Below are 25,718 nucleotides of genomic sequence, written 5' to 3'. Positions count from 1 at the left end.
CCACTGCGCATAGGTTATGACTGAACACAGACACACCAAAGAGGCGTGATTCAATGACAGCTGAGAAAGCTTTCAGCTCATGGACCATGACTTTTTCTGAAGACTTGTGATTGGCATTGAAATCTGTGAAAAAGATAAAGCACACTTTAAATTTGAAAATGCCTGATATAGCAGATGCTGTATAGTTACTTACACTCTGAAGGAGATCATGTTTTTCATTCTGTATGAAATAAATCCAACCCCAAACTAAATTTATCCAATTACTGTGCTTGTGACTAAATACATGTTTGGGGGTCCATCGATTAAAAAAATGGGTGTGCCGAGCCACTGCCTATTGTGCTCTAGATCAGTGGTCCCCAACCACAGGTCGGCGGGCCATTTGGTCTGGGCCGCTTTTTTTAGCTGAGCGGGAGATGGGGTATCACCCACCCCACCTCGTCGATGATTAGCTTCCAGTGGGGACACATTGTTGAAGCGGAGTCGCCTTCTCACAGTTGTCCAAGAGCATACTAAAAAAAAGGCAAAAAAAAAAAAAAAAAAATATTCAGCTAACGCAAATATTCTCTACCAATAAATTTCACGGTTAAAAGGCAATAATAGCCAATACCCAGCGCTTCTTTGATCAACTCAAAATATTTGTTGTGCTGTCTCTCTGTGCAGCCATGGTGGTTGTGTAAGCTGCTCTAGATCATTTCAATCAATTACTACAGCCTTTGACGGACATGAGAGGAAAAGTGCTTCAGTCGACGGGAGAATATGCGCAAGGCCAGGTTTGCCAGGCAACACCCACATTTTAGAGTTGCTCCCCACAGAGCGCATATCTGGCCTGAATGACAGACCTAAGTCGATGGGAGAATCTCCGCAGCCAGAAAAACGTGCAGACGTGCGCCTTTTCTCTCTTCCACATATGGGAGAGTAGGGCCCTATATGAAGTTTCAACCACACAAAGGAAACAAATGGGTTTTCTGTTTTTGGTTGCATAAGCACAAACAACTTTGTGAATCCCCAGGAGTGGAGAAGCTGACCTTCTCAACATTCGGTTTAACACCATCATCACAATATGAGTGCTTCGCATTCCAATACTAATACACTAATTGTGAAATCAGTAATGGAGATGGTAGGATAAGAATAAGGTTGAGGACTAGTGGCTGGTGGTGACATCATAGAAGTACAGGACAAAAATTGTATTTCCTTTTTTACCTTTTACAGTTAGTAGCTTTTTCCACATTTTTTTATCGCAATATTGACAATAGCTACTGATGGTGTAGGGCAGTGGTGGAATGAGCATTGGGTACCTTGGTCTTCAGTGGGGACCTATCTGACTTAATTTACCTCTTACTGGCACCACTATCATGTCACAATTATAGAAACCATCAACATTAAAAAAGAAACAACAATAAACAGCATACAACTGTGACATCAGAATCAAGATGTGTCTAATAACATGGTTAAAACATAATAATAATTTTAAAAAAATCCTACTCAACAGAAATGCTGATTATCAAATGTATTAATGTGTGCAGGCAGATCACTACAGACGCGTTTTGCTAGTCGAACTTGACTTGCTCTGATCAACCAATCAGAGGACGGTAAAATGCTGATGTTATTGTGGGCCCGGTGAGGATGAATTTGACATTGTATTGGTTAAAGAAACAATCCCATTGCTTTTATTATTTAAGTTATATCAGCCTGAACTACTGATTCTAAAGGATTTGGGCAGATTAGATTGACAACGCAACATATAGAGCGCGGCACTCGGAGTAACGCCGCAGCAAACCTGATGGCTCGGCTGCCGCACGCCAGCCTGTCATCCCGTCGGCCTGTCAGTGACTAGTTAGTAGCCGTCCGGGGTCTGGCGCACCAGCGTTGGGGTCCGTCCAACCTGCCACAGCCCTCACAACAGAGACACTTCAGGGAAAGATAACTTTTTAGTATGTGCGCTAGCTTGCGAGCTATTCGGCTAACTGTCTGGCAAGCTAACAAGGCAGCAAGCTCGCCAGTCCGCCTCGCTTCGTTTTGAGTCGTGTGTCCTTCCACATGACACATCAAGGAAAGGTAACTGTTTAATAGACACAGCCACATATGTACTTGATTGACAGCTGAAGGGAATGATTCAGTGGACACGCCCACACAGTCCTGCAGCTCTTATTTTTCAATATTTGGGAGCCTTGTTTAAAAAAATGATGACATTTTGGCAGACTTGTTAACAAGACTCTTCTCCGTGGTGTGTCAAATTTAAAATAGATGTTTTTGTCCTTCTACTGCATCTTTGACTGTAATTAAAATAAAAACAAAAACATTTCAATTTAAGAAAGATGAGCTTCCTCCAGTCTCACTTGCATAGGGCACCTAAGCACCCCTCGAGGGGAGGAGTTGAAGTGCCCCTCTTTGGTATTTGCAGAAACAATAGCACACCTGTCGGCTCATCAGGGGGAGAAAGAAAGAGAGAGAGAGAGAGAGAGAGAGAGAGAGAGAGAGAGAGAGAGAGAGAGAGTAAAGGGAAATGTCAAGTTGTTTCAAACAAAAAAACATCATTCATCTTGCCTCCAGGCTGTAACGAAAGTGTGCAGTTATGGGAAAAACACATCTGACGATGCTGAAAATCTTAATGACTATCACACAGGTAAGCCAAAAAACAGATTGCTGTACTTTCTACTACTTAATTTGTCAAAACAGGCATGTTACTTTTTTCAACCTCCACAGATGATTACACGATTAAAAAAATAATAATTTAAATAGAGAGAAGTAAAGTCAACCGCAGTTGCGATCTTGATTGAAATTTGGCGTCTTATAAGGCAGGGAAAAAAAGGTCAGGTCAGTCATGACATGAGGGAATGTGAACCAGGCAGCAACGATGACGACGGGAACCGATTCAGAGAAGCAAGACATTCCCTATCCGTTACTTGAGAGAACTGTTTAATTTTGTTAGTTACTAGAATCAGTCGTCTTCTAAATTTGACACACCACAGAGGAGAGTGTCATTAATTGCCCTGACAAATTTAAATTATTACACAATCAGCAAGTATATAAAATGAGGCTTAAAAATCATACAAAAATAAAGTTATTGTCTTCCCTCTGTTGTTAGCGTGTCCGCTTAATGCGTGAAACCACGCCCGCTGAAAAACGGGTACTACTTCAACTATTTCTTATGCTGAAACAGCTCTCAACTGAAATGGTGAGAAACAGTCCAACGCTATATCGCCACAACTTAGAACTACATCGTTCTTGGTCTGCACCTTTTCATCAATTATCTTCAAACGTGTAGATTATAATGTATTTAGAAACAAATCTCTGAACTCCCTTTTTACAGGGTCTTACAATATATTTCAGTCTGTATTTTTGTACTTTCACTTAGGTACAGGAGCTGAATCAGTGCTTCTCTTTTTGTACACAAGTACTGTATCTGTATTTATACTTAAGAGTGAGAGTAGTTATATAGTACTTTACCAACTTTGCTTATTAACACAACTAAGGCCAGTTCGATACAATAGGTCACTAAGTTGTTTTTTTCTCATCCTTGATATCTGCATGTTTTATGTGCAGTTCAAAAATATTACATTGCATAGCGGTATGATTGTAAAGACACAGGATCTTTTGATTTTCACAGCTTTCATCGAGTGTGTGTGGCATGCACACCCTTCCCTCAATGGACAAATTCATTCAGACTTGAAAGAAATACCTGCGCTGAAATCTGTGTTGAGTGAAAGTAATGCGCAGCCCGCTGGCTCTCTGGTGTGCAGGGCATAGTTTCCCTCAGGTTACAATAGCATTGAATCCCTGACCTTGGAAAGATGTCCTTGTAATGCATTTCTACTGTAGTTTATAACCAGTTGAATTTATTGACCACATTGTTTGTGTCTTTTTCAGCTATGCACATCTGAAAATGGTAAAAAAAAAAAAAAAAAAAAGTTTATTTCTATATTTCACTTTCCTCAATGAATGGAAATACAGTGGTACACTGATTGACGAGTGTCCCAGTTTTAGATTTTCGAGTTACGAGCTGTCGCCTGGTTGATGTTTTAAATTTTTGTTTATTTACAGATATGCCACCGCTTGAGTGAAATGAAAAAATAAAAAAATTGAGGAATTAAGGTAATGTAATGCCCTCCCATGTGGGCAAGGAGAGCCACAGTTGATGATGCATTTTCAGACATGAGACAAACATTCAAACACGCAAATACAAAATGAGAACACTCGCAACTCCAGCTCCTGCAGTCACTCACTAGGCCACGCCCTATAAAGGCACACATCCAATACACAAATACTACAGCACGTACTTAACAATAATGACATTTTATAAAACAAAGTTTATTTCTTTACATTTTATTTATTTATTAAAAACGTAACCAAAAAATTGTCATAGTTTGTAGGGTCTGGAACGAATTAATACAATTTCAATTCATTTCAATGGAGAAAACTGATTTGATTGATGAGTAAATTGCAAAATGAGATCAAATCCGAACAAATTAAACTCGTAAATCAAGGTACCACCGTATAATATAGTCCTTTGGCTTTTCCCTTACATAAATGCACATCATTATCTCTGATTCCTCCAGACGTCACTTTCTCTGTATTTACGGTCACATCCAAAAGTATGACCGTGCGATGGACGGGACATTACGGCGCTACTTCCTACAAAATCACGGCGACACCCAAAAACTCTCGGGAGCACTCGTTTCTCGCTCAGTTCAGCGGTGACTCTGTGATGGGCTCGGTCAACTCTCTGTCACCAAACACTGTGTACACCGTGCAACTGGAGGCCATGGATGACGCTCTCAATGTCCTGAGCAGTGCGGAAACTGAGGAGACAACAGGTCAGTGAACCAATGTGTGATGGAGAACTGAAAACTTTTCTTCACGATAAAGTTGACCTGGCTCATCTCTTATCGATCAATCAATCAATGGAAATTAATGTCTGCAACTTACCTTTAAGGCTGACTTTGTTCGTCTGCACCCAAGCATTACAACTATCAATTTTTAACAAAACAGGATGACTCAAATATATCCAACCAAATTCTGAATTTCAATCTTGAGGCAACTTAATGCTGCAGGCCTCCTACGGTGTGAGGAAGTTGACGATATTTGGACATACTGGGTCTACTACACCTGACAACGATGATATACATATTTTTAGAATGTACAAGGAATGTGGTTCTTGACCTCCTCCGTGTATAAAGTGGCTTGAGATAACCTCTGCTATTAATTGGTGCTATATAAATGAAATTGACTTATTGTATTAACATCTTCACATCCATCATTAGCCCCTGAGGTGCCCAGGATTGTTCAGGCCTACTCCAAGCACAGTGACAGCATCACTGTGGAGTTCACAGAGGTTGCCGGGGCAACCGGCTACAGCCTGGGGGCAGTGTTGCAGAGCGGCAATTTTGTCTCGGAAACCGCGGTCACCAGCTCCCCGGCCACCGTGGTTGGACTTAAGCCCTATACGAACTACAGGCTGAGCGTCACGTCCATCAACTCAGGGGGGCGGAGCCAACCCTCGTACCCAATCAAGGCCAGAACAGGTAGTAATACGATATTGATCAATATGTAGATGTGAATGATCACATCTTCCACCTTCTGAATGATTCTTACATTAGAACTGATCCTTTTTTCTACTGTTTAGTGATTGTGAAAACATTTACACCTAGTACCACTGCAAAAAAACAAAATTAGCTCTTTAAGTAGCATTTTTTTATTCTAATTCTAATGACCAACATAGATATAGTACACTAGGCATAAGTGTGAACCCAAAAGGAAGCAGAGGTTTAAGTGCTTAATATATAGGAAAAGTGTACTTAATGATTCAATTAAAATCTATTTCACATAAATAAAAAATGCAAATGCAAAACAAGTTTAGCACATTTAAAAACAAACCATCCTTAAAAATTAAATGGATATGTATTGTACTGTACTTAACACAGTTAAATACAACAGAACTGTACAATAAAAATGTACTGTACTTGAAAAGTAAAAGTGTACATGACTTTAAAATGTTTTTTTAAACAGGATGTATTCATAGCTACAAGCTTAATTCTAATATGTTTGATTGATGTTATTTATTTACATTTCATTCAGTGATTCTTTTGCATGGCACGAGAGAGCCAGCGTACCACTTGTGCGACCCACGCGTGGAGATTCTCGCAACACATTTTTAAAATCCGTCCTTTTCACGGGTTTTTACAGTATACTTACTTACTATAATGCCCTTGCATGTGGGAAAGGAGAGCCACAGTCGCCGATGAGCTTTTCAGCCACAACAGTAAAACGCATTTTTGAGAGTTGAAATACATTTCAAAAGTGTGTTTTAATAAGTTTAAGTGAGTTTTAGTGTGTTGAAATGTGCTTAAAAACTATTTCAGAATGTTTTATAGTCTCTCAATACTGCAGATTTTCACCTATTACCGGTGGGTCAGGAACATATACCCTGCGATAAATAGGGGTTCCCTATGATCAAAATGTAAAAGTAATGACCATTTTCAACAGCTTTCCCTTGGCCAAACTTGCACTTTAGAAGCAATTTACTCAAGCTGCTAATCTGTGTATGAAGACTGTCGTACAATTGTTCCCGTAGAACAATGGCTTGTCTCACTCCGCCGGGCATAACAGTGTTGCCATTTCACTTCTCATTGTCATCGTTACAGAGCTCTGCAGTCTATGCAGAATGGTCGAAACTGTATCCATCCAATGCAATGTAGCGTTTTCATAAAATGAAAAGAGAAACCATGAGAATAAGGTGCTGTCCTCTCCCCGGGGAGAATGCAGTGAAATCTAATCACAGGGATGCTTACTGTTATATATCTCTTACAAAACAACATACTGTATTTGTTGCATCTTCATATATTTTGTTTTCAGTGGTGATGGCCCCCAAGTTGAACCCCACCTCCCCTGATGATGACACCATCCTGGTCACATGGTCCCCCGTCGAGTACGCCATCCTCTACACGCTCTGCATCATCCAGCAGGGCTCCAGCGCACGCCTCAAGGTCAACACTACTGACCACAACATGACCTTCAGTGACCTTGAGGCAGGGACAACCTACTGCATCAAAGGCGCAGCCCAGGACTCGGAAGGTCATGCTGGTGACGACCTCACTGTGTGCCAGATCACACGTGAGCAGCAGAAATTTGACTTTGATTCTGTAGTTGGTCGACAATGTGTCATGTATCCTGTTACAGTGGTACCTTGACTTACAAGTTGAATTTGTTCCGTGATCATACTTATAACTCAAATCATTCGTATCGCAAATCAAATTTCCCTATTAAATCCAACTCATGGTTAGACAAAAAATTGATGAAAAACGCGAACATAAACCTACAAATTCACTGCGAGGTAACCATGGGAACTAATGGTGGCCATATGTTGTGAAGTTCACAGTTGCGCTGTATTAAAGTTCCTCTGAATTTCATTTAAAGGTCCTCCAACCCCAGATTTGGTCCACGTCCAGGTGACTCAGGGTGGGTCCCTCAGCATCGTTGTGTACTGGGTGCCAGTGCAAGGAGCTGAGGACTACGTGGCTTGGACCACCAATGGCCAAAACTGTAAAAACACAGCCAGTAACCACTGTTACATCAGTCCTGTGGGATGTGGTCAGAATGAATCGGTCTCTGTCACTGCTTTCAACTCAGCTGGACCTAGCTTGCCCTCACCACCAGCTGACTACGTCACATGTGGGTCTAACTCAGCCAACGCATATATCAGACACAGAAGCCTCTTTCAAAGACCAGTTTTGAAAACACCTTTGGAGTACAAGTTATGGCCCTTTCTCACGACACCAGTGGTTCTCAACTGTTGTCATCCTGGGACCCGCATTTTCCTATTCTTGCAGTCGTGACCAACTTTTATAAACGTTAACAACAATAAAGCATTTTTTTGTTTAAAAATAGCCTCTGAAAACACATGTACAGTATGTAATATTTTTAAATGCCATTTCAAAAAAGTTTGACATTCCACCAATATTGCTCGCCATGACGCCTGCTAGCCAGAAGTGTAAACTAGTGACTAGTAACATTTCCTGTCACTTACCTAATTTGTTCATGTGGCAACTTGGTACGGCTTTGTACTGTACCAAAAAAATCTGAATACAAATACATCCATCCATCCATTATCTGAGCCGCTTCTCCTCACTAGGGTCGCGGGCGTGCTGGAGCCTATCCCAGCTGTCATCGGGCAGGAGGCGGGGTACACCCTGAACTGGTTGCCAGCCAATCGCAGGGCACATTGAAACAAACAACCATTCGCACTCACAGTCATGCCTACGGGCAATTTAGAGTCTCCAATTAATGCATGTTTTTGGGATGTGGGAGGAAACCGGAGTGCCCGGAGAAAACCCACGCAGGCACGGGGAGAACATGCAAACTCCACACAGGCGGGGACGGGGATTGAACCCCGCACCTCAGAACTGTGAGGCTGACGCTCTAACCAGTCGGCCACCGTGCCGCCAATACAAATACAGTTTATGTATTTTTTCTTTTTTACCTGTTGTCCGCAACCGGCCCAAAATGGGCCTGCGATGCACTTTTGGGTCCCGACCCACCAGTTGAGAATCACAGCACTAGACAGAATCTACAAAATATTGACTGTAACATGGCTTCAAAATGGCTACCATTGCTCATATAACGTTCCTTCCATGTGTTAGACCCCTGTTCCCCAGACGACATCTGGGTGGAGGAAGCCCAAGCTGACAACTGCTCAGTCATGTGGGATGAGGTACCCCTGGCGGAGTTCTACATGGCTTTTATAAAGAGGGACGACGGTAGCGAGAAGTTGTGCAACACCACTGGAACCAGCTGCCACTTCCTCTGTGTGTGTGGTTACACCTACCTCACCAGCATCTTCCCCTACAACCAGGCCGGCTCCAGTCCCTTTGTACATGTGCAGAACTACACCACGAGTAGGATGGATCACACGAGTTGACTAACATACCAGTGTCACTGCAAGTTCCAATTTTAATGTCAGTGATGGGTGGTAGTTTTGGTTTCTGTGCCTTCAGTGGGGACTTATCTGACACTGATATAAGTTCACAAAAAAAAGAACAACACTGTTTTTGGCCCGGAACAATAATTTACTCTATTTTTCTTCTCCTCTCCATCCCCTCCACCAGTTCCATGCTGCCCAGAGGGTGTTTCTTTACAGTCAGTTTCAACAGAGACCCTGGAGATCACATGGTCACCGGTCAAAGGGTCAGAACTTTATGAGACGACAGCAAAGCAGGTTGATGAAGTCATCCGCTGTAATGACACTGCACCGGTGTGCGTGCTGTCAGATTTGAGGTGCAACAGCGTTTACTCTGTGGTGGTCTCACCGTGTAGCGAGCTGCGAGGGTGCAACCGCACTTGCAAGCCCCACACCCACGAGACAGGTAATGATAAATCAGTGTGACCACTAATTTGCTGTTGGGTTATCGTGTCAATGCTGTCAATTCTATCCATGATCGCACTCATACAGTATTCCAAATCATCATTCCTCATTGAAATGAATGGAATTGCCATTAATCTGTCCAAGCGCCCCACAAAACACGTTTTTTAACAGGAAAAATAGCACTGTACAGTATTTTTATTTATAAAAACAGACAGTAATAACATAATTAAATAGAATGTAAAGAATTGAATAGTTTGTGCATCATGATATAATGCATTGAATCGTTTGATTGATTCAAATCCCCAAATTCTTTTTTTGTTTCAACCCAAGAATCGACTCGAATTACAAACCACTCATTCGTAGCTCTTGGCGGTAGTGACCGTCGTAATCCGAAGATCCCCTGTCATTCCAAATTCATTACTTTCAATCTTTTCATTGTGGAGGAATTTCTCGTTGTATGCTACTTTCATTGAGAACCTTTATGTTCTGTCTGTCTGCAGCTCCGTGTTCTCCAGAGATTCTGAATATGACCCAGTTCAACGAGTCTTCATACAGAGTCCAATTTACCACCCCAAACGCCCAAAATACAGAATACGCCATCACTGCCACCGGGCGCTATGATACACACACTTGCCACGGAAGAAACGCTTCCTGTGATATAACACGGTTGCCGTGTGGTTCAACATACGAGGTCACAGCCGTGGCCACTACAAACGCAGGACGGAGTCTACCCGGATACAGTAACATTTTAGAAACAGGTACTACACGGTGATTGGTCACAAAGAGAATTCATTTATGCGTTTTGATTTTGATCATCACATTGTATTTCTCAAAGGTCCTTGCTGTCCCACGTCTATGAACGTGAGCCAGGTCACGCAGGCCATGACCAATGTGACCTGGTTCGTCGAAAGTGGAGCTCGCTCATACATTGTCACGCTGAGTTCGTCACACGGATACGCCAAGTGCCACACTATGGACATCCATTGCTTGATGGGATGTATTAGCTGCAGTACGAACTACAGCGTCACCCTGGAAGCCATCAGCAATACTGGACACTCCTCCGAGTGCAAATATCACGGCTTCTCATCAAGTGAGGACACCCACATAGCGACTAGTCTCTTCAACAAGGGATTATTAACATCCTTATTAACCTTTAAATTTGGTGTTGTTGCCATTCTATGTTGACCATGTAGAGAAGTTGTTGTTCTCTAACAAGGGGCTGTACCACAAAATTCACAACCCCTAACCCTAAGTGTTTGATTCATGAATATTTTTTAGATTTCCTCCAAACTATCACATACCAATGTATCTCAAACCTACCAATACCCTCAAAGCCAGTTCACCAAAAGGGCAAAATTCCGAGAAGCAAACTCAGCAATGTCGCTGATGCAGTACTGAGAGGAGTGCAATGAACTTTACATCGGAGAGACTAAGCAGCCACTGTACAGTCACATGGCGCAACATTGGCAAGCGGCTTCTTTTGTTCTAAAGTCAGCAGTTCATTTGCATCTCAAGAAGAAGGGACATTCATTTGAGGACAATGACGTCTAAAATCTGGATAGGGATTTTCTACATGTGCTCTGCGATTGAGTGGCGACCAATATGAAGTGTACTCCGCCTTTTGCTCTCAGTCAGTCAGGAGAGGCTAAATCTGTCCTCTTCCCAGAACAGTAAATGCAACATAGGGGGAAAAAAAATACAGTTCAACAAAGATTTTGACTCTCTCCTGTAGCTCAAAAAGGTGGACAAAATATTAGGAATCCTTTTCAATATGCTGAAATAATAAATTACTACGCATTATGTCACTAAAATCCTATTTTGATCAAATTAATATAATCAGAGGTGTCAAAAGTAGTCACACTTCTGTCAAACTTTTTTTTTTACTTTCCACCACTCTATATAATAGCACTTACCTAAAGAAGTCCAGTTGAGTGGCCATGCCATGATGATGGTAATCTGCATTAGTGACCAAACATCAGTGGCACAACTAAACAGACCTCCATGGCAGAACGCTAATTAACTTCCTTTCTTCTAGGTGCCTGCTGCCCGACCAATGTCAAACTGTATCGCTGGGCCAACAACTCCCTAAGGGTGTACTGGCACTCCTCCTGGACTCCTCAGATCCAGGAGCACACGGTGGAACTGTATGGGACGGCTGCCAACTACACATGCCTCGCGGCTGCCAACAGTAAATTCTGCGACATCCAGGAGGAAAGCTGTGGGGACGTCTACACGGTTGTGGCGGCGCCAGTTGGACCCAATGGCATCAAAGTCAACTTCTGTCAGCAGCGGACATACTCAGGTCAGTTGGATCATATGTGACAGATACATAAAGAAACAGGACTAATTGGAGCGTTTTTTTGCTGAACATTAAACTAAGGTTTTCCAACATCCGTTTCCAAAATCCGTTTCCTATAGTACTTATCCTCATTAGGGTCACAGGTGAGCTGGAGTCCATCCCACCTGATTTTCAAGCAGGGTACACCGTGGACTGGTCACAAGTCATTCGTACAGCACATCCATCCATCCATTTTCTCTACCATTTTACCCTCACTAGGGTCGTAGGCGTGCTGGAGCCTATCTCTGCTATCTTTGGGCGAGAGGCGGGGTACACCCTGAACTGGTTACCAACCAATCGCAGGGCACATGGAAACAAACAACCATTTGCACACATTCACACCTAAGGGCAATGTAGAGTCTTCAATTAACCTAGCATGCATGTTTTTGGGATGTGGGAGGAAACCGGAGTGCCCGGAGAAAGGATTTGAACCCCAGTCCTCAGAACTGTGAGGCAGATCGCACAGCACATATAGATGAAAAATAAATATACGATACAACCCCAATTCCAATGAAGTTGGGACGTTGTGTTAAACATGAATAAAAACAGAATAGAATGATTTGCAAATCATGTTCAACCTATATTTAATTGAATACACTACAAAGACAAGATATTTAATGTTCAAACGCTATTGTTTTTAGCAAATAGTCATTAACTTAGAATTTTATGGCTGCAACACATTCCAAAAAAGCTGGAACAGGTGGCAAAAAAGACTGAGAAAGTTGAGCAATGCTGTACCTGTTTGGTACATCCCACAGGTGAACAGGCTAATTGGGAACAGGTGGGTGCCATGATTGGGTATAAAAGGAGCTTCCCTGAATTGCTCAGTCATTCACAAGCAAAGATGGGGCGAGGTTCACCTCTTTGTGAACAAGTGCGTGAGAAAATAGTCAAACAGTTTAAGGACGATGTTCCTCAACATACAATTGCAAGGAATTTAGGGATCTATGGTCCATAATATCATCAAAAGGTTCAGAGAATCTGGAGAAATCACTGCATGTAAGCGGCAAGGCCGAAAACCAACATTGAATGCCCGTGACCTTCGATTCCCTCAGGCGACACTGCATCAAAAACCGACATCAATGTGTAAAGGACATCACCACGTGGGCTCAGGAACACTTCAGAAAACCAATGTCAGTAAATACAGTTCGGCGCTATATCCGTAAGTGCAACTTGAAACTCTACTATGCAAAGCAAAAGCCATTTATCAACAACACCCAGAAACGCTGCCGGCTTCTCTGGGCCCGAGCTCATCTAAGATAGACTGATGCAAAGTGGAAAAGTGTTCTGTGGTCCGACGAGTCCACATTTCAAATTGTTTTTGGAAATTGTGGACGTCGTGTCCTCTGGGTCAAAGAGGAAAAGAACCATCCGGACTGTTATAGACGCAAAGGTCAAAAGCCAGCATCTGTGATGGTATGGGACTGTGTTAGTGCCAATGGCATGGGTAACTTACACATCTGTGAAGGCACAATTAATGCTGAAAGGTACATACAGGTTTTGGAGAAACATATGCTGCCAACCAAGCAACGTCTTTTTCATGGACGCCCCTGCTTATTTCAGCAAGACAATGCCAGACCATATTCTGCACAGCGTGGCTTCATAGTAAGAGTACGGGTACTCGACTGGCCTGCCTGCAGTCCAGACCTGTCTCCCATTGAAAATGTGTGGCGCATTATGAAGCGTAAAATACGACAACGAAGACCCCGCACTGTTGAACAGCTGTAGCTGTACATTAAGCAAGAATGGGAAAGAATTCCACCTACAAAGCTTCAACAATTCGTGTCCTCAGTTTCCAAACATTTATTGAATGTTGTTAAAAGAATAGGTGATGTAACACACTGGTAAACATGACCCTGTCCCAGCTTTTTTGGAACATATTGCAGCCATACAATTCCAAGTTAATGATTATTTGCTAAAAACAATCAAGTTGATCAGTTTGAAAATTAAATATCTTGTCTTTGTAGTGTATTCAATTAAATATAGGTCGAACATGATTTGCAAATCATTGTATTCTGTTTTTATTTATGTTTAACACAACGTCCCAACTTCATTGGAATTGGGGTTGTAGAATATATGTATAAAACTAGAAAAGTAGAAATTAGCTACTGTATGCAGAGTAGTTCAGTACTGATATTATGTCAAAGTTACACTATTACATCTTGTTTCTTTTTACTCATTCATGCCTTCCTTCATTCATTCATTCATTCATTTTTTTAATTCTTCTTAGTTCCTTGCCCAGGATTGAACGGTGGCATTGGTAAGTATTCTCACATACTATAACTCCACATTTTACTTTATGGACTTTCGAATAACATACCTTCTCTCTTCAGTGATCTCTCGTGGAAGAAGAAGCATAAAATAAAGGTAGGTAAGTTTCATGTGAATCATCTTGGATGACTTATTTCAGCCTGAGACAAAGCGGTGATTGTTGCACGCGTGAAAGCAATTGATAAAAGCGGGACGAAGCCATTGTTTTGCTTCGCAACTTGACGCGAAATCTTATAACTGCATCAGAGTCTTCCATAAAATAAAATGACTGCGCCCATAGAAGTGTGGAAACAATAGGATTGACTGTAGGAGGAGAAAAAAATCTGAAGAGCATAATAATATTAACAAAATCGATGATTTCATCCCCATTTACCCCTGGGACTCCAACTCCAACACAGAAACTTGGCAGGAAATGATATTATATATTATATATATTAAACGTGGCTCAAGTAAAAGAAGATGCAAAGGTGCTGTAGGAACATGATACATCGTGTGTTTGGGCTGTAAGATGATAAGCTGCTTGTTGTAAATCCAGGGTCACACACAATATGATGGTTATTGAAGACAAAGAAGTCATGAGCAAACATTAACAAGAATCATCTTTCCAATCCCCAGAGAGCCTCCGAACAACACCACAGCATGGAGGAAGACTATAATTACATCCAAAGTGTGTACATGGATGTCATTTTATACTTCTGTTTAGGAATGATCTAGTGCATCACTGATGTTTGCTAAAGATATGTAATTGTGTAATATGTCTATTTTATGCAGCATGATTAAAAAAGCTAAAATAATACAAGAACATATTTTTCATACATTATACTAGAATAACATCCAGTTGAGTGCAAGTTGAACAGTCCTAATTTTGGATCAGCACCAAATTTTCCTGCTTCACTGTCACACAGAGAAAGAAAGGGAAAGAAAATGTTGAAAAATCTCTGTTAGCATTAATGCTAGTGCTAAAACGAAATGAGACGTGTCCAGGCATATTATAGACCAGCAGTCCTCAACCACCAGGCAAAGACTGAACAAAAAAATATTTTATTTATTAGCTTGGAGTACACCGTACTCTGGTGTTTGACATGTACCACCGTATACGTCAAACCAAGAAAAAAAACCTCATTAAAATACAGATTTATTGCGACGGGTGATTCTCACACACCAATCTCACTCTGTGTATATGTGGAGAAAGACTCGCAAACGAGGCAATGAAGCCTCTAAACCGCATGGTTGTTTGTTTATATGTGCCCTGCAATTGGCTGGCGACCAGTTCAAGGTGTACCCCGCCTCTCGCCCAAAGGTAGCTGGGATGGGCTCCAGCACATCCGAGACCCTAGTGAGGATAAGCGGAATGGAAGATGAAAGAATGAATGAAAGTTTATGTAACCTGAAGATGGAGGTGATATCAATGCAGAAATGGAAACTGCACAGTAATCCCATCCATCCGTTTTCTATAGTCCTTGTCCTCATTAGGGTTGCGGGTAAACTGGAGCCAGCTAACATTGGGCGAGAGGCAGGGGACACTCTGGCCTGGTTGCCGTTGTATCGCAGGACACACAGAGACAACCAATCATTCACATTCACACCTATGTGCAATTTAGAGTCTTCCATGAACCTAATATGGACGTTTTTGAAATGTGGAAGGAAGCCGGTGTACTTCGAGAAAATCCATGCAAGCAAGAGGAGAATATGAAATCTCCACACAGTACAAGATTTGAACCTTAAACAGGCGTAGTGACCACTACGACACTGTGCTGCCTCAGCAATATTCCGTAAAAATCCCAAACCAGAGAGATATGTCCTTAGGTAGTTTGTAAATCCCAACTCCCCTCCCCCAAGCAGGTGGGTGTAAACATTAAACAGGGTCAACTAATGAAGTGGGTCGGGGGGCCCGGAGTCATCAGGCCTATGGATGATCCGTGTGATTGGTCGCTCACAGTTGAAGAATAAAGCATTATTTTGCCTACCACACTCTGTGTCTCGATCATCTTTTTTGGGGTGTATGTGAAGTTTCTTGGCGGTGTTGTGATACTGTAAAATAGGTCTTAATCTCACACTAAAGGGGATCTTTTAAATTTCATAACAGACTCTACACTTGTACACATGGTACTGTACATTTTGGTGATGGAGAACCACATTTTTACCCAAATACATTGGTTAAAATGGTCGTTATCGCGAAGTTGCCAACACTGACTCAGCTTTTGTAAACCACCTCCTCTCTGTTTGCAGCCATTGTTTAAGTGTAAGCAATGTTACGTCAGAAAGAATGTGCTTTGAACAACAGAAGCCACATAAAAATGGATTTAAAAAAATTAATCCTGACAAATAAAATAGACTTAATCAATAAAATCAATTAATCGTCCAGCCCTAGTTCATGCGAAAATGTAATTAAACTTTTCAAGTAAGTTATATTATTTAACGTTTAAATGAACAATAGGATAAATTGTGGATAATTGTCTAATATCAAGGAAAGTGCTCTGAGTTCACAATTCCAGTGGTCCCTTTAGTTAAAGCAACAACAGAGATGAAAAAAATGTCCTTCATAGTCATTGGATGTAGCTGTACATACAGAAATTTGAAAATTTTGGTAGTTTGAAAAAGATGACAGACCATTGTGCTGAAATCAACGTTTTACAGTACATTGCCTCAGCAAAGTCAACTCGGCTTATGCAGGTGATTTCATAGGCACATGAGGATGGTGTCAACAAAAAGAATCCCTGGAGTGAACCTACAAAAACAATTTGTCTAAAGTGCAAAATGTGGTCCTATTTATTAGTGCCATGTGACATACTAGAGACATACTGTATAACACCTTCAGCATTGAGGCCATAATAACGGGATAACAGTGCAAAGAACGAACAAGAAATCCCTGGAGCTATGACTGATGATGTGTATTTCCCATTGAAAAACTTCAACACAACACATTTGTTTAATTTGGTTTCTTACAACTTTCTTAAGGATATAAACAACAGTTGAGTAGAAGAAGAGTTGAAAGTGAGAAAGGATTACCCCCCCCCCCCCCCAAAAAAAAAGTACTGGTCCACTTTCAATGAAACTAAAAGCTGCATTTGTGATACCCAAATATTACCGAAATGATTTGTAAAGGACATGTACCGTTAGGTAATTATATCCATTGCATAAAGTAGTTTGACAATGTCACTTAGTATTAGGCTAAGTGGTCCTAGAGAGAAACTAGTTGTCTCTCAGACTTGAGAGAAAGGAACTTCAAGATCCAAAGCAAAGAAAATTAAGTTTCTGAATCTCAAGAACATTTTCCATGGTAGGCCAAAGGTAAATGTTTTCTAGTTTCTCCTATGTAATTGTATTTATGTTCATAAGTCATTCTTTAACATTTCAATCTTTGAATATTAGCTGCACAAAGAAGAAACAAAGCCATAAATCTTAGATTAGCACCCTTGGCAAGCAAAACAAGGTAATGGTTGGATGCTTCACTGTATTTTATCCTTATCACTTGAAACTGATATTATTAATGTTTTTCTTTATATCAGCACAATTACTGTATATCACTGTTTTGAGTTTTTTTTATTTTTTTAATATTCAAATTGCTTTGCCGCCCCAACACTTAATGGTACTATTACATAGTTAATTATTAATTGTCTAAAGCAATGAGTTACTTTTGTAATTACTTTTTTTTTTTTTTTTTACGGAGTAGCTATTATACAATAGCGAAACATGATTAAGCATTTCCAAGAAAAATGATATCAATCCAGGAAGGACGTACAAGGGCACCTAGCATATCATACAAAAGAGATCGTATTATCTTACAAGTGAAAAATCTGAAATGTAATTTTATAGAAATTCAGACATGAAGAGAAAAATCCCTTCATATACTCTACGTGAATCTTGTTTCTCAATGCTTGTGTTTTTATTTTAAACTTCACTTTTTTTATATAAATACTGTATCGCTTAAGTAAATGGAAGACGTGTGAATGGAAGATTGGGTGGAGAAGTGAAAGCGCCCTCACCTAACCATCCCATTTGTTTCCTTCTCATGATGACAGAGCGCCCACAGGTATCCAGCCCCCTGTCCTCATTTGGGACGACCTGATTGGTTCCCACCAAGTTGATGTGCACTACTTGGGCCGGAAAAAATTCAGATCATCATTCAGAAGAGCTGAATGTGGGACATATGAATGGAAATAACGCCTTAATTGGAATGGCAATACATTTGGATAAGATGTGGATTTTTTTTTCAGCCATCCTTCTGTCTGTCATACAGGTAATTTGACATTAGTGCATCTATTTTTTTGGTGTTTTTACTTTCATAGTGTACAATTATGTTAACTTGTGTTTCTTCATCCCTTTTTTTTAAGATGCAACAAGTTTTGGCAACAGGTGAGTATGTTAAAAATTGTACGAACTTTGACTAACTTTTTGGTTAGCAATCATTACAAATAATAAATAAATAATAATATAATAATAAATGTTCTCTATTATTATTATTATTAATATTATTATTATTACAACAGTAATTAAATCAATTAATTATGATGATTCTGATGACAAAGGAGTGTCAGATCAACAAATCCAGCAGTCTGTTCTCTAAAGTCTAAAGATTGTAAATCTCATGCAAAGTAACGTTTGCATAAATGTTTAAAAAATAATACAAATAATACAACTTTAATTATATATATATATATATATATATATATATATATATATATTAAACATAATAATAAAATGGTAAATTAGCCTGACTTCGGTGCAGGCAGTGTGGGTTCAGTTCCCACTCAGTGACAGTGTGCATATGAGTCTGAATGGTTGTCTGTGTCTATATGTGCCCTGCGACTGACTGGCGACCAGTTCAGGGTGTAGTCTGCCTTTTGCCCGAAGTCAGCTGGCATAGGCTCTAGCGCTCTGCGACCCTGAATAGGATAAGCTGTGTAGAAAATGAACGGATGTACGATATGTTAATTGTGTCACATGATGCTTTTATTCTGCATTACAGTAAATTCTAATCTCTCTTTAAATGAGCTCAATTGCACTATTTTTCAGGATGTCAGATTGTGTCAGTGACATCTTCTTCAGCATCATCCCTGAATGTCAAATGGAGGGATGACATTGGAGGTTCGGTGTATTTACTGGACTTACGAGTGGTCAACTTCAGCAGTATTGCCCCTGTGGTGGTAATGCCGTATCCACCCAGCACTCAGAGGCTTATTCAAGGCTTACGACCTGGCCACACGTACCTTGTCACGCTCAAGGTCTTTCAGTTTTATACTGTTGTGTGCAAAGACACACGCCAAACCATGACAGGTAGCTATTGTTTAACTAGACAGTTATAGTCTTAACGGTGTTCTTACATTAAAGGTCTTCTTGCTTTCTTACAGTGCCTGCAACATCTCAGATCACATATTCCAGAGCTATTTCAAGTACCTCTATAATATTTGAGTGGTCAAGTGTGTTTGGGGCTGACAGCTACACCTTGTATGTGGAGCAGCTGTTCAGTTTACCCGCGAACAAATACAACCAGACTTTCACATCTCGAAGCGGGCAAGTCGGTGACTTGACTCCGTCTACAACATACAACTGTTACGTTTACGCCTCCAACACAGCAGGGAGGGGGGCCAGAAGTAACATCAGGACAATCACCACCTGTAAGTCCACCCAGGTCACTGGTTTCAATGAAAAAGTATGTCACGCTTTTATTTTGATACACACCAGTAACATTTGTATTTTGTCTCTAGTGGTGCAGCCGCCAACCGGTGTGACTCTTGTCCCGACGGGAAAGAGTACGGCTCAAGTGACGTGGGACCCTGTAAATAAAGTTCTGCTTTATCAAGTGACCGTGATCGACGACGACAATCCCATCAACGCGCCCGTCATCATGAACACTTCGTCCACAACGATGGATATCAGTAATCTGGAGCCTTGCTCCACCTACACGGTGGGGGTGTCATCAGTCAACATGTTCTTAGTACCAGGGGAGGCTTCCAATGTCACACACATAACATCCAGTGAGTATCTAATGGTGGTTGATTGAGATGAACATTTTGACTAAAATTATTTGATTATCTATAGGGTGAAATGAGCAATCAATCAATGGAGTATTGATCATTGGGCAGATTAACGAACTTCCCATTGCCAACAGTGAAGTTGTTCTTTAGAATTCACTGATTTATTGACTCAAGAGCACCTCTGCTGGTTGCAGCCAAGTAATGCACTCCATTTTGCCATTAACAAATAATAATTCTGCACAACTGACTGAATCCTCAATCATATTTAATTGTGCTCTTTCAACTTAAGCTTCGACATCCAACAAAATATACAGTTGGCTATGTAATATTTAGATTAGCTGGAAAAAGGTACAACGTAAAAACCTCTGGCTTGCCACTCTAGGTTGCCCTGAAAAGGGTAAATGTGAACCATTTACTTGAGTAGCAGAGTCGCTCCCTAATGGTTATGGGCAGAATCCTGTATCCACCGTCCTTAAGGGTTGCACATAGGATGAAGAATTTTGATCATACATAATCAGATTTGGTTAGTGGTTAGCACATCTACTTCACAGTCCAGAGGTTCTGGGTTTGAATCCGGCATTCCAGTATGGAGTTTGCATGCATTCGTTGTGCTTGCGTGGATTTTTTTTTACACATACTCAGGCTTCCTCCCACAATCTAAAAACATGCATGTTAGGTTCACAGAAGAATCTAAATTTTAATCTAATTCTAATCGTTGTGCATGTGAGTGTGAATGTATATTTGTTTATGTGCCATGCAGTTAAAGGGAACACAGTCCAGAGTGTACCTTGCACCAGAGTCAGCTGGGATTGGCTCCAGCTCAATCATAACCCTAATTAGGAGGTATACAAATGGATGGATCATGAATGGATGATCAGAATAAGAGCGATCAGGATTAAAAACATCCTTTATTCAAGCCGTAACAGGGACATTTCCATTCCACTTTTGATATTTTTTCTACTCGGTGCATATATTTAGGGGCTTTGGTGGAGCACCCTGGTGGAAGAGTACCACCAGCAGTTTTCTCTCCAGCAATCTCCAGATTTCTTACTCTGTTTGGGTCAAGTTGTTTTTTATATCCATGGCAGATCTCATTTTGTGTCTAGACCTCCAGTGCCCAAGCCACGTTCTTATGGATGAACCTCTACTGCCCAAGTAGCACTGCACTTTACCGGGATAACGAAACAATGCCAAAGAGGGACTAAATCATTTCACTCTTCTTATTTAGCCATAAATCCAGTGACATCCATCACGGCAGTCTACAGCTGCTCCAGTGGCATGGTGAAAGTAACATGGGATTTGGTGTTCGGCGCCAACGCGTACCGGGCCACGGCTGTGGACAGCACCGGTGCTTCGCTCAACTGTACGTCAGCCTACACTAGCTGCCAGATCACCATGCTCAAGTGCGGCGAGAAGTACAGAGTCCACGTGATAGCAACCTCGGACGACTGCGAGAGCATCGCCAACACCTCCACCATGTTCGAGACGGGTGAGTGCCGCCTGTATGGTCTCCGCCAAAAACTTCTCATCTTACTTTGCTACTTTCACACGCGCAAAGCCGCAACTCGATGTCATCTGCCAATAGGTCGGCCCAGTGGGATGCGGTTCAGCTTGCTGCTATTGTATCGTTCACTATTTTCTCACAGTCACACCCTCTCATTAGTCACTAAGAGTGGAAACCCAAAACCGTCAATTTACAGTTCTTTACAGTCTATTGAAGTGAGATGGATATCTCAAAGGTCAGTTATCGTAAAGAAATGATGTAATGTTTGCTAAGTGCTGTGTGGCTGAAATGTAACCAAAGAGGAAAGAGACAAAGGTGTTAATTCTCAGTTTTCCTTAACGACATACACTGATGAACATCTAACTCCCTAACCTTCCGTCTCTAGTGCCCTGCGCGCCTGCTCACCCTCTGACCAGCCACGACTGCTCCAGCAATGTGATCCTTTTTAGTTGGGAGGAAACCAACAACACCTTATACTACGTCGCCATGGCCGAAGACAGCAATGGCCAAGTGACTGAGTGCCGGACGCAAGACAGCACCTGCTTCTTCACCAATACAGGCTGTGGTCAATTCTATACATACGCCGTGTATGCTGTCAGTTCGGAGTGCAACAGTGAAGTCAGCCAGCCTGAGTTTGTACGAACCTGTGAGTATGATTTCACCTTCATCTATCTATCTATCTATCTATCTATCTATCTATCTATCTATCTATCTATCTATCTATCTATCTATCTATCTATCTATCTATCTATCTATCTATCTATCTATCTATCTATCTATCTATCTATCTATCTATCTATCTATCTATCTATCTATCTATCTATCTATCTATACATACATAGATACAGGTATAGTCATTTCAGCTATTAATATAGTGTTCTGTAGCTATACGGCAGTTCACCCACTGCAGTTCCACTACATCACAGATCTGGAACATAGCCCCTGTAATAAACAGGGGATTGCGGTAAAAGGAAATGAGTGTATCAAAAGACTGCATATACTGCAACTCTATTTCACTTTCTCCCAGCTCCTTGTCTTCCGACAAACATAAGGACAGCAGCAGAGTGTCATTCCGAAACCCTGATTACTTCCTGGGACTCAGCCGCAGGAGCTCTGTCCTACACTTTAGAAGCACAGGGCAACACGGGAGAAACCTACAACTGCACCTCCTCGTCCAATAGCTGCGCAGTGACCGGCGTGTCTTGTGGCGAACACCTCAGCGTGTGGATCGTCGCCTCCAACGACAACTGCTCCAGCGAAAGGGTCCTGGGAGAGGTGGCTCAGACTAGTACGTGCTGGGAGGAATACACTTTGGGCTAAAAAAGATTCTCAGTTAGATTGGACATTTTAGTGGCTGACCCATGAGATGAAATTGTGTCTCATGCTCCTTGAGCTTCCCCTTTCGTAATAAGAGCCCCATTTGCCTTTAGTAATTAAAATAATCAATGCATGTAAAAAGAAAGAATGTTAATTTGTTATATTCGGATTCAGTCAGCTTAAACCACATGTGAGCAACTGCAGTCAGTCCCAATTAAAGTATTCCCTCCTAGACTTGCGGAGTAATCATTTGGCATGATTTTTCACTTACTTAACCTGATAACTCTGGAACAGGGTCAATTCCATTTTTCAATTGCCCCAGAGTCCAATCTTTGGGCTGAACTGTGAAACTAGTGTATATATTTTTTTAATTTACAGTATGTAGTTAGTTTATTTTTCCCCAAACATAGCTATGTGTTTAATGGTACATTATTATTTGATTTCACCAAATATTTTTGGTGACCTTCCATTTTGGAAGATGATGGCTCACCACTATTCTGTAGATTGGACAGTTTTGAGTCATAATTGACGTAAGGCTGAAGCCAAGTTTCTTTACTGCATGCTTACCAACAATCTGACCTTTCTGAAACAGAGTAACATATTTTCCATGAACATGGATACTCCAACATGATTGTTTACAAAATAGTAACAAATCCAGAAATGTACAATGGACAATGCAAAGGTTGAATTGGGCCAACTGGACCCTTCTTGTTTGTTGAAGATGATTCACCTTTAATCCAAAAGTCTTCTTCAGTCCTTCAGTCCATTGCTTTTAAGAACTTTTTTATAAAGCTGAAAAAGCCTTTTGGATTACAAGTGAGACATCTTCAACAAACAAGAAGGGTCCAGTCGCCCCAATTCAACCGTTGCGGCTTACCATGACCCGAATGACTGAGAATCTACACAGACAAACGGGAAACAAATATAGTCTCTATTTCCTGAGTTAAATCCAGTTCAATACTTATTTCTATGCTCCTCCATCTTTCCAGTTCCTTGTACCCCCACCATTGTGTCAGTATTGGCTAACTGCAGCCAAGACTCAGCAACACTCACCTGGACAACGAGCATCGGCGCCATATTTTACATTGCAGTCGTTCAGGATTTAGATGGAAACTCGCACGACTGTAGTTCAGTCGGTACTGAATGCTTGGTGGAAGACCTGACATGTGGACAGAATTACACGGCTCATATTATCGGAACCAATCTCAAATGTAACAGCAGTGCAAGCAATGAGATTACTTTCACTACAGGTAAGAGTAAGTGACTGCGAACAGTCCACAACATGTAAAAAAACAAATCAAAAATCCCATGTGTATTATTTCAATCTCCTCTGCTCCTTCTCCTCAGCACCTTGTCCTCCTGATAATATTGAAGCATTCAGAGACTGTGATGCCAACCACGCTCTGATAGTCTGGCAGAACCACCAGCCCACGGGCACCTACACTGCAACCATAGAGGATCAGAGTGGAGCTCAACTCACCTGCAACAGCAACACTGTCAACAACTGCAAAATCCCTGATCTGCCCTGTGGGAAGACATACAACGTTACTGTCACTAACAATGACGGGAGCTGCCTTTCCACCTCAACATCAATCAGCATGGACTCGGGTACTGCAGCTTCAGGTTTTTGAGCATCAGTTATAAAAGTGCTCAAAGTAATACATGATGTCGTCTTCTTCTAGTACCATGTGGTCCAGAGGATGTTGAAGCCGGCATAAATTGCCCTACAGGCGAAGTGACATTGACCTGGAGGATCTCTGTCCCAACGGAGAACTATATAGCCACCATTTCTAGAGGGTTGGGTCAGCCCCTATTCTGTAACTCCACAGACACCCGGTGCACCAGCGGAGGGTTGGCTTGCGGCAGCACTTACTCTGTGACCGTTGTGGCCGTCATCGGGTCGTGTCACAGTATGCCCAGTACAGAGGTCATCGTGCAAACATGTAAGGATATGCATCGTGCTGAGAAACACCATTCACAGCACCGCAAAAAAAATGTCTCGTTAGTTCAACACAAGTGATCAAATCATATACAATAAATGCGCAGTTTTTAAAATTATTCGATGCCCGATGAGATCAAAGATCGAAACGCACAAAGGTGAATATGTATGCTGCTCCTCGCTTCTAGGAGAGGTTTAAGTTATGAGATTGCAATGATGTATAATTATACAGTAATCTCCCACATACTGTATTTGGGGATCACTATACATTAATTGGCCACTTCACTTTTTTTTTCTGTTGAACCTATCCGAAGCAGTTTGCTGAAAAATTCACCAGTCAGTATTCACGGTGTTTGTGCTCTTTCTGGAAAGATCAAAGTTGCCACTAGATAGACACAAAGCCTTGTCTGAATAGGAACGTAGTACAGTAATTGCTCCAAGAAAGTATGTTGAAGTGATACAGCTCGACTGAGAGACAAGCGTTATATGTCAGGGAGGAGCCTGGGTTGTTAAAGCACGTCTTCCACATGGGCATGGACACTGAGGGACACATTTTTAAAAATAAAATAATCTGTCAGCCATTTATTTTTAAGGCTAATGTTGTAAAATGGGCGGCACGGTGGGCGACTGGTTAGAGTGTCAGCCTCACAGTTCTGAGGGCCCGGGTTCAATCCCCGGCCCCGCCTGTGTGGAGTTTGCATGTTCTCCCCGTGCCTGCGTGGGTTTTCTCCGGGCACTCCGGTTTCCTCCCACATCCCAAAAACATGCATTAATTGGAGACTCTAAATTGCCCGTAGGTGTGATTGTGAGTGCGAATGGTTGTTTGTTTGTATGTGCCCTGCGATTGGCTGGCAACCAGTTCAGGGTGTACCCCGCCTCCTGCCCGATGATTGCTGGGATAGGCCCAGCACGCCTGCGACCCTAGTGAGGAGAAGCAGCTCAGAAAATGGATGGATGGATGGATGGATGGATGTTGTAAAATGATTTTGAAATTATATCAAAGTGTTTTGGGA

General features: G+C 41.5%; 1 protein-coding gene across 1 annotated transcript; it reads left to right on the top strand.

Annotated features, from left to right (window-relative positions):
- Positions 1-1,628: 1,628 nt before the first annotated feature.
- On the top strand, positions 1,629-15,894 carry fndc7a (fibronectin type III domain containing 7a). Its single transcript, XM_061797453.1, has 14 exons — positions 1,629-2,055; positions 3,868-3,886; positions 4,557-4,814; positions 5,262-5,522; positions 6,853-7,110; positions 7,414-7,668; positions 8,637-8,891; positions 9,102-9,359; positions 9,859-10,116; positions 10,194-10,448; positions 11,394-11,660; positions 13,927-13,956; positions 14,030-14,063; positions 14,583-15,894. Exons 1-13 carry the CDS (start codon positions 2,038-2,040, stop codon positions 14,059-14,061), a joined length of 2,424 nt encoding a protein of 807 aa, XP_061653437.1. The 5' UTR covers positions 1,629-2,037; the 3' UTR covers positions 14,062-14,063; positions 14,583-15,894.
- Positions 15,895-25,718: the final 9,824 nt, after the last annotated feature.

This window comes from Phyllopteryx taeniolatus, chromosome 14, assembly GCF_024500385.1.
Source record: "Phyllopteryx taeniolatus isolate TA_2022b chromosome 14, UOR_Ptae_1.2, whole genome shotgun sequence".
Taxonomy (NCBI): Eukaryota; Metazoa; Chordata; class Actinopteri; order Syngnathiformes; family Syngnathidae; genus Phyllopteryx; species Phyllopteryx taeniolatus.
This window is presented reverse-complemented; position numbering and strand designations above follow the sequence as displayed.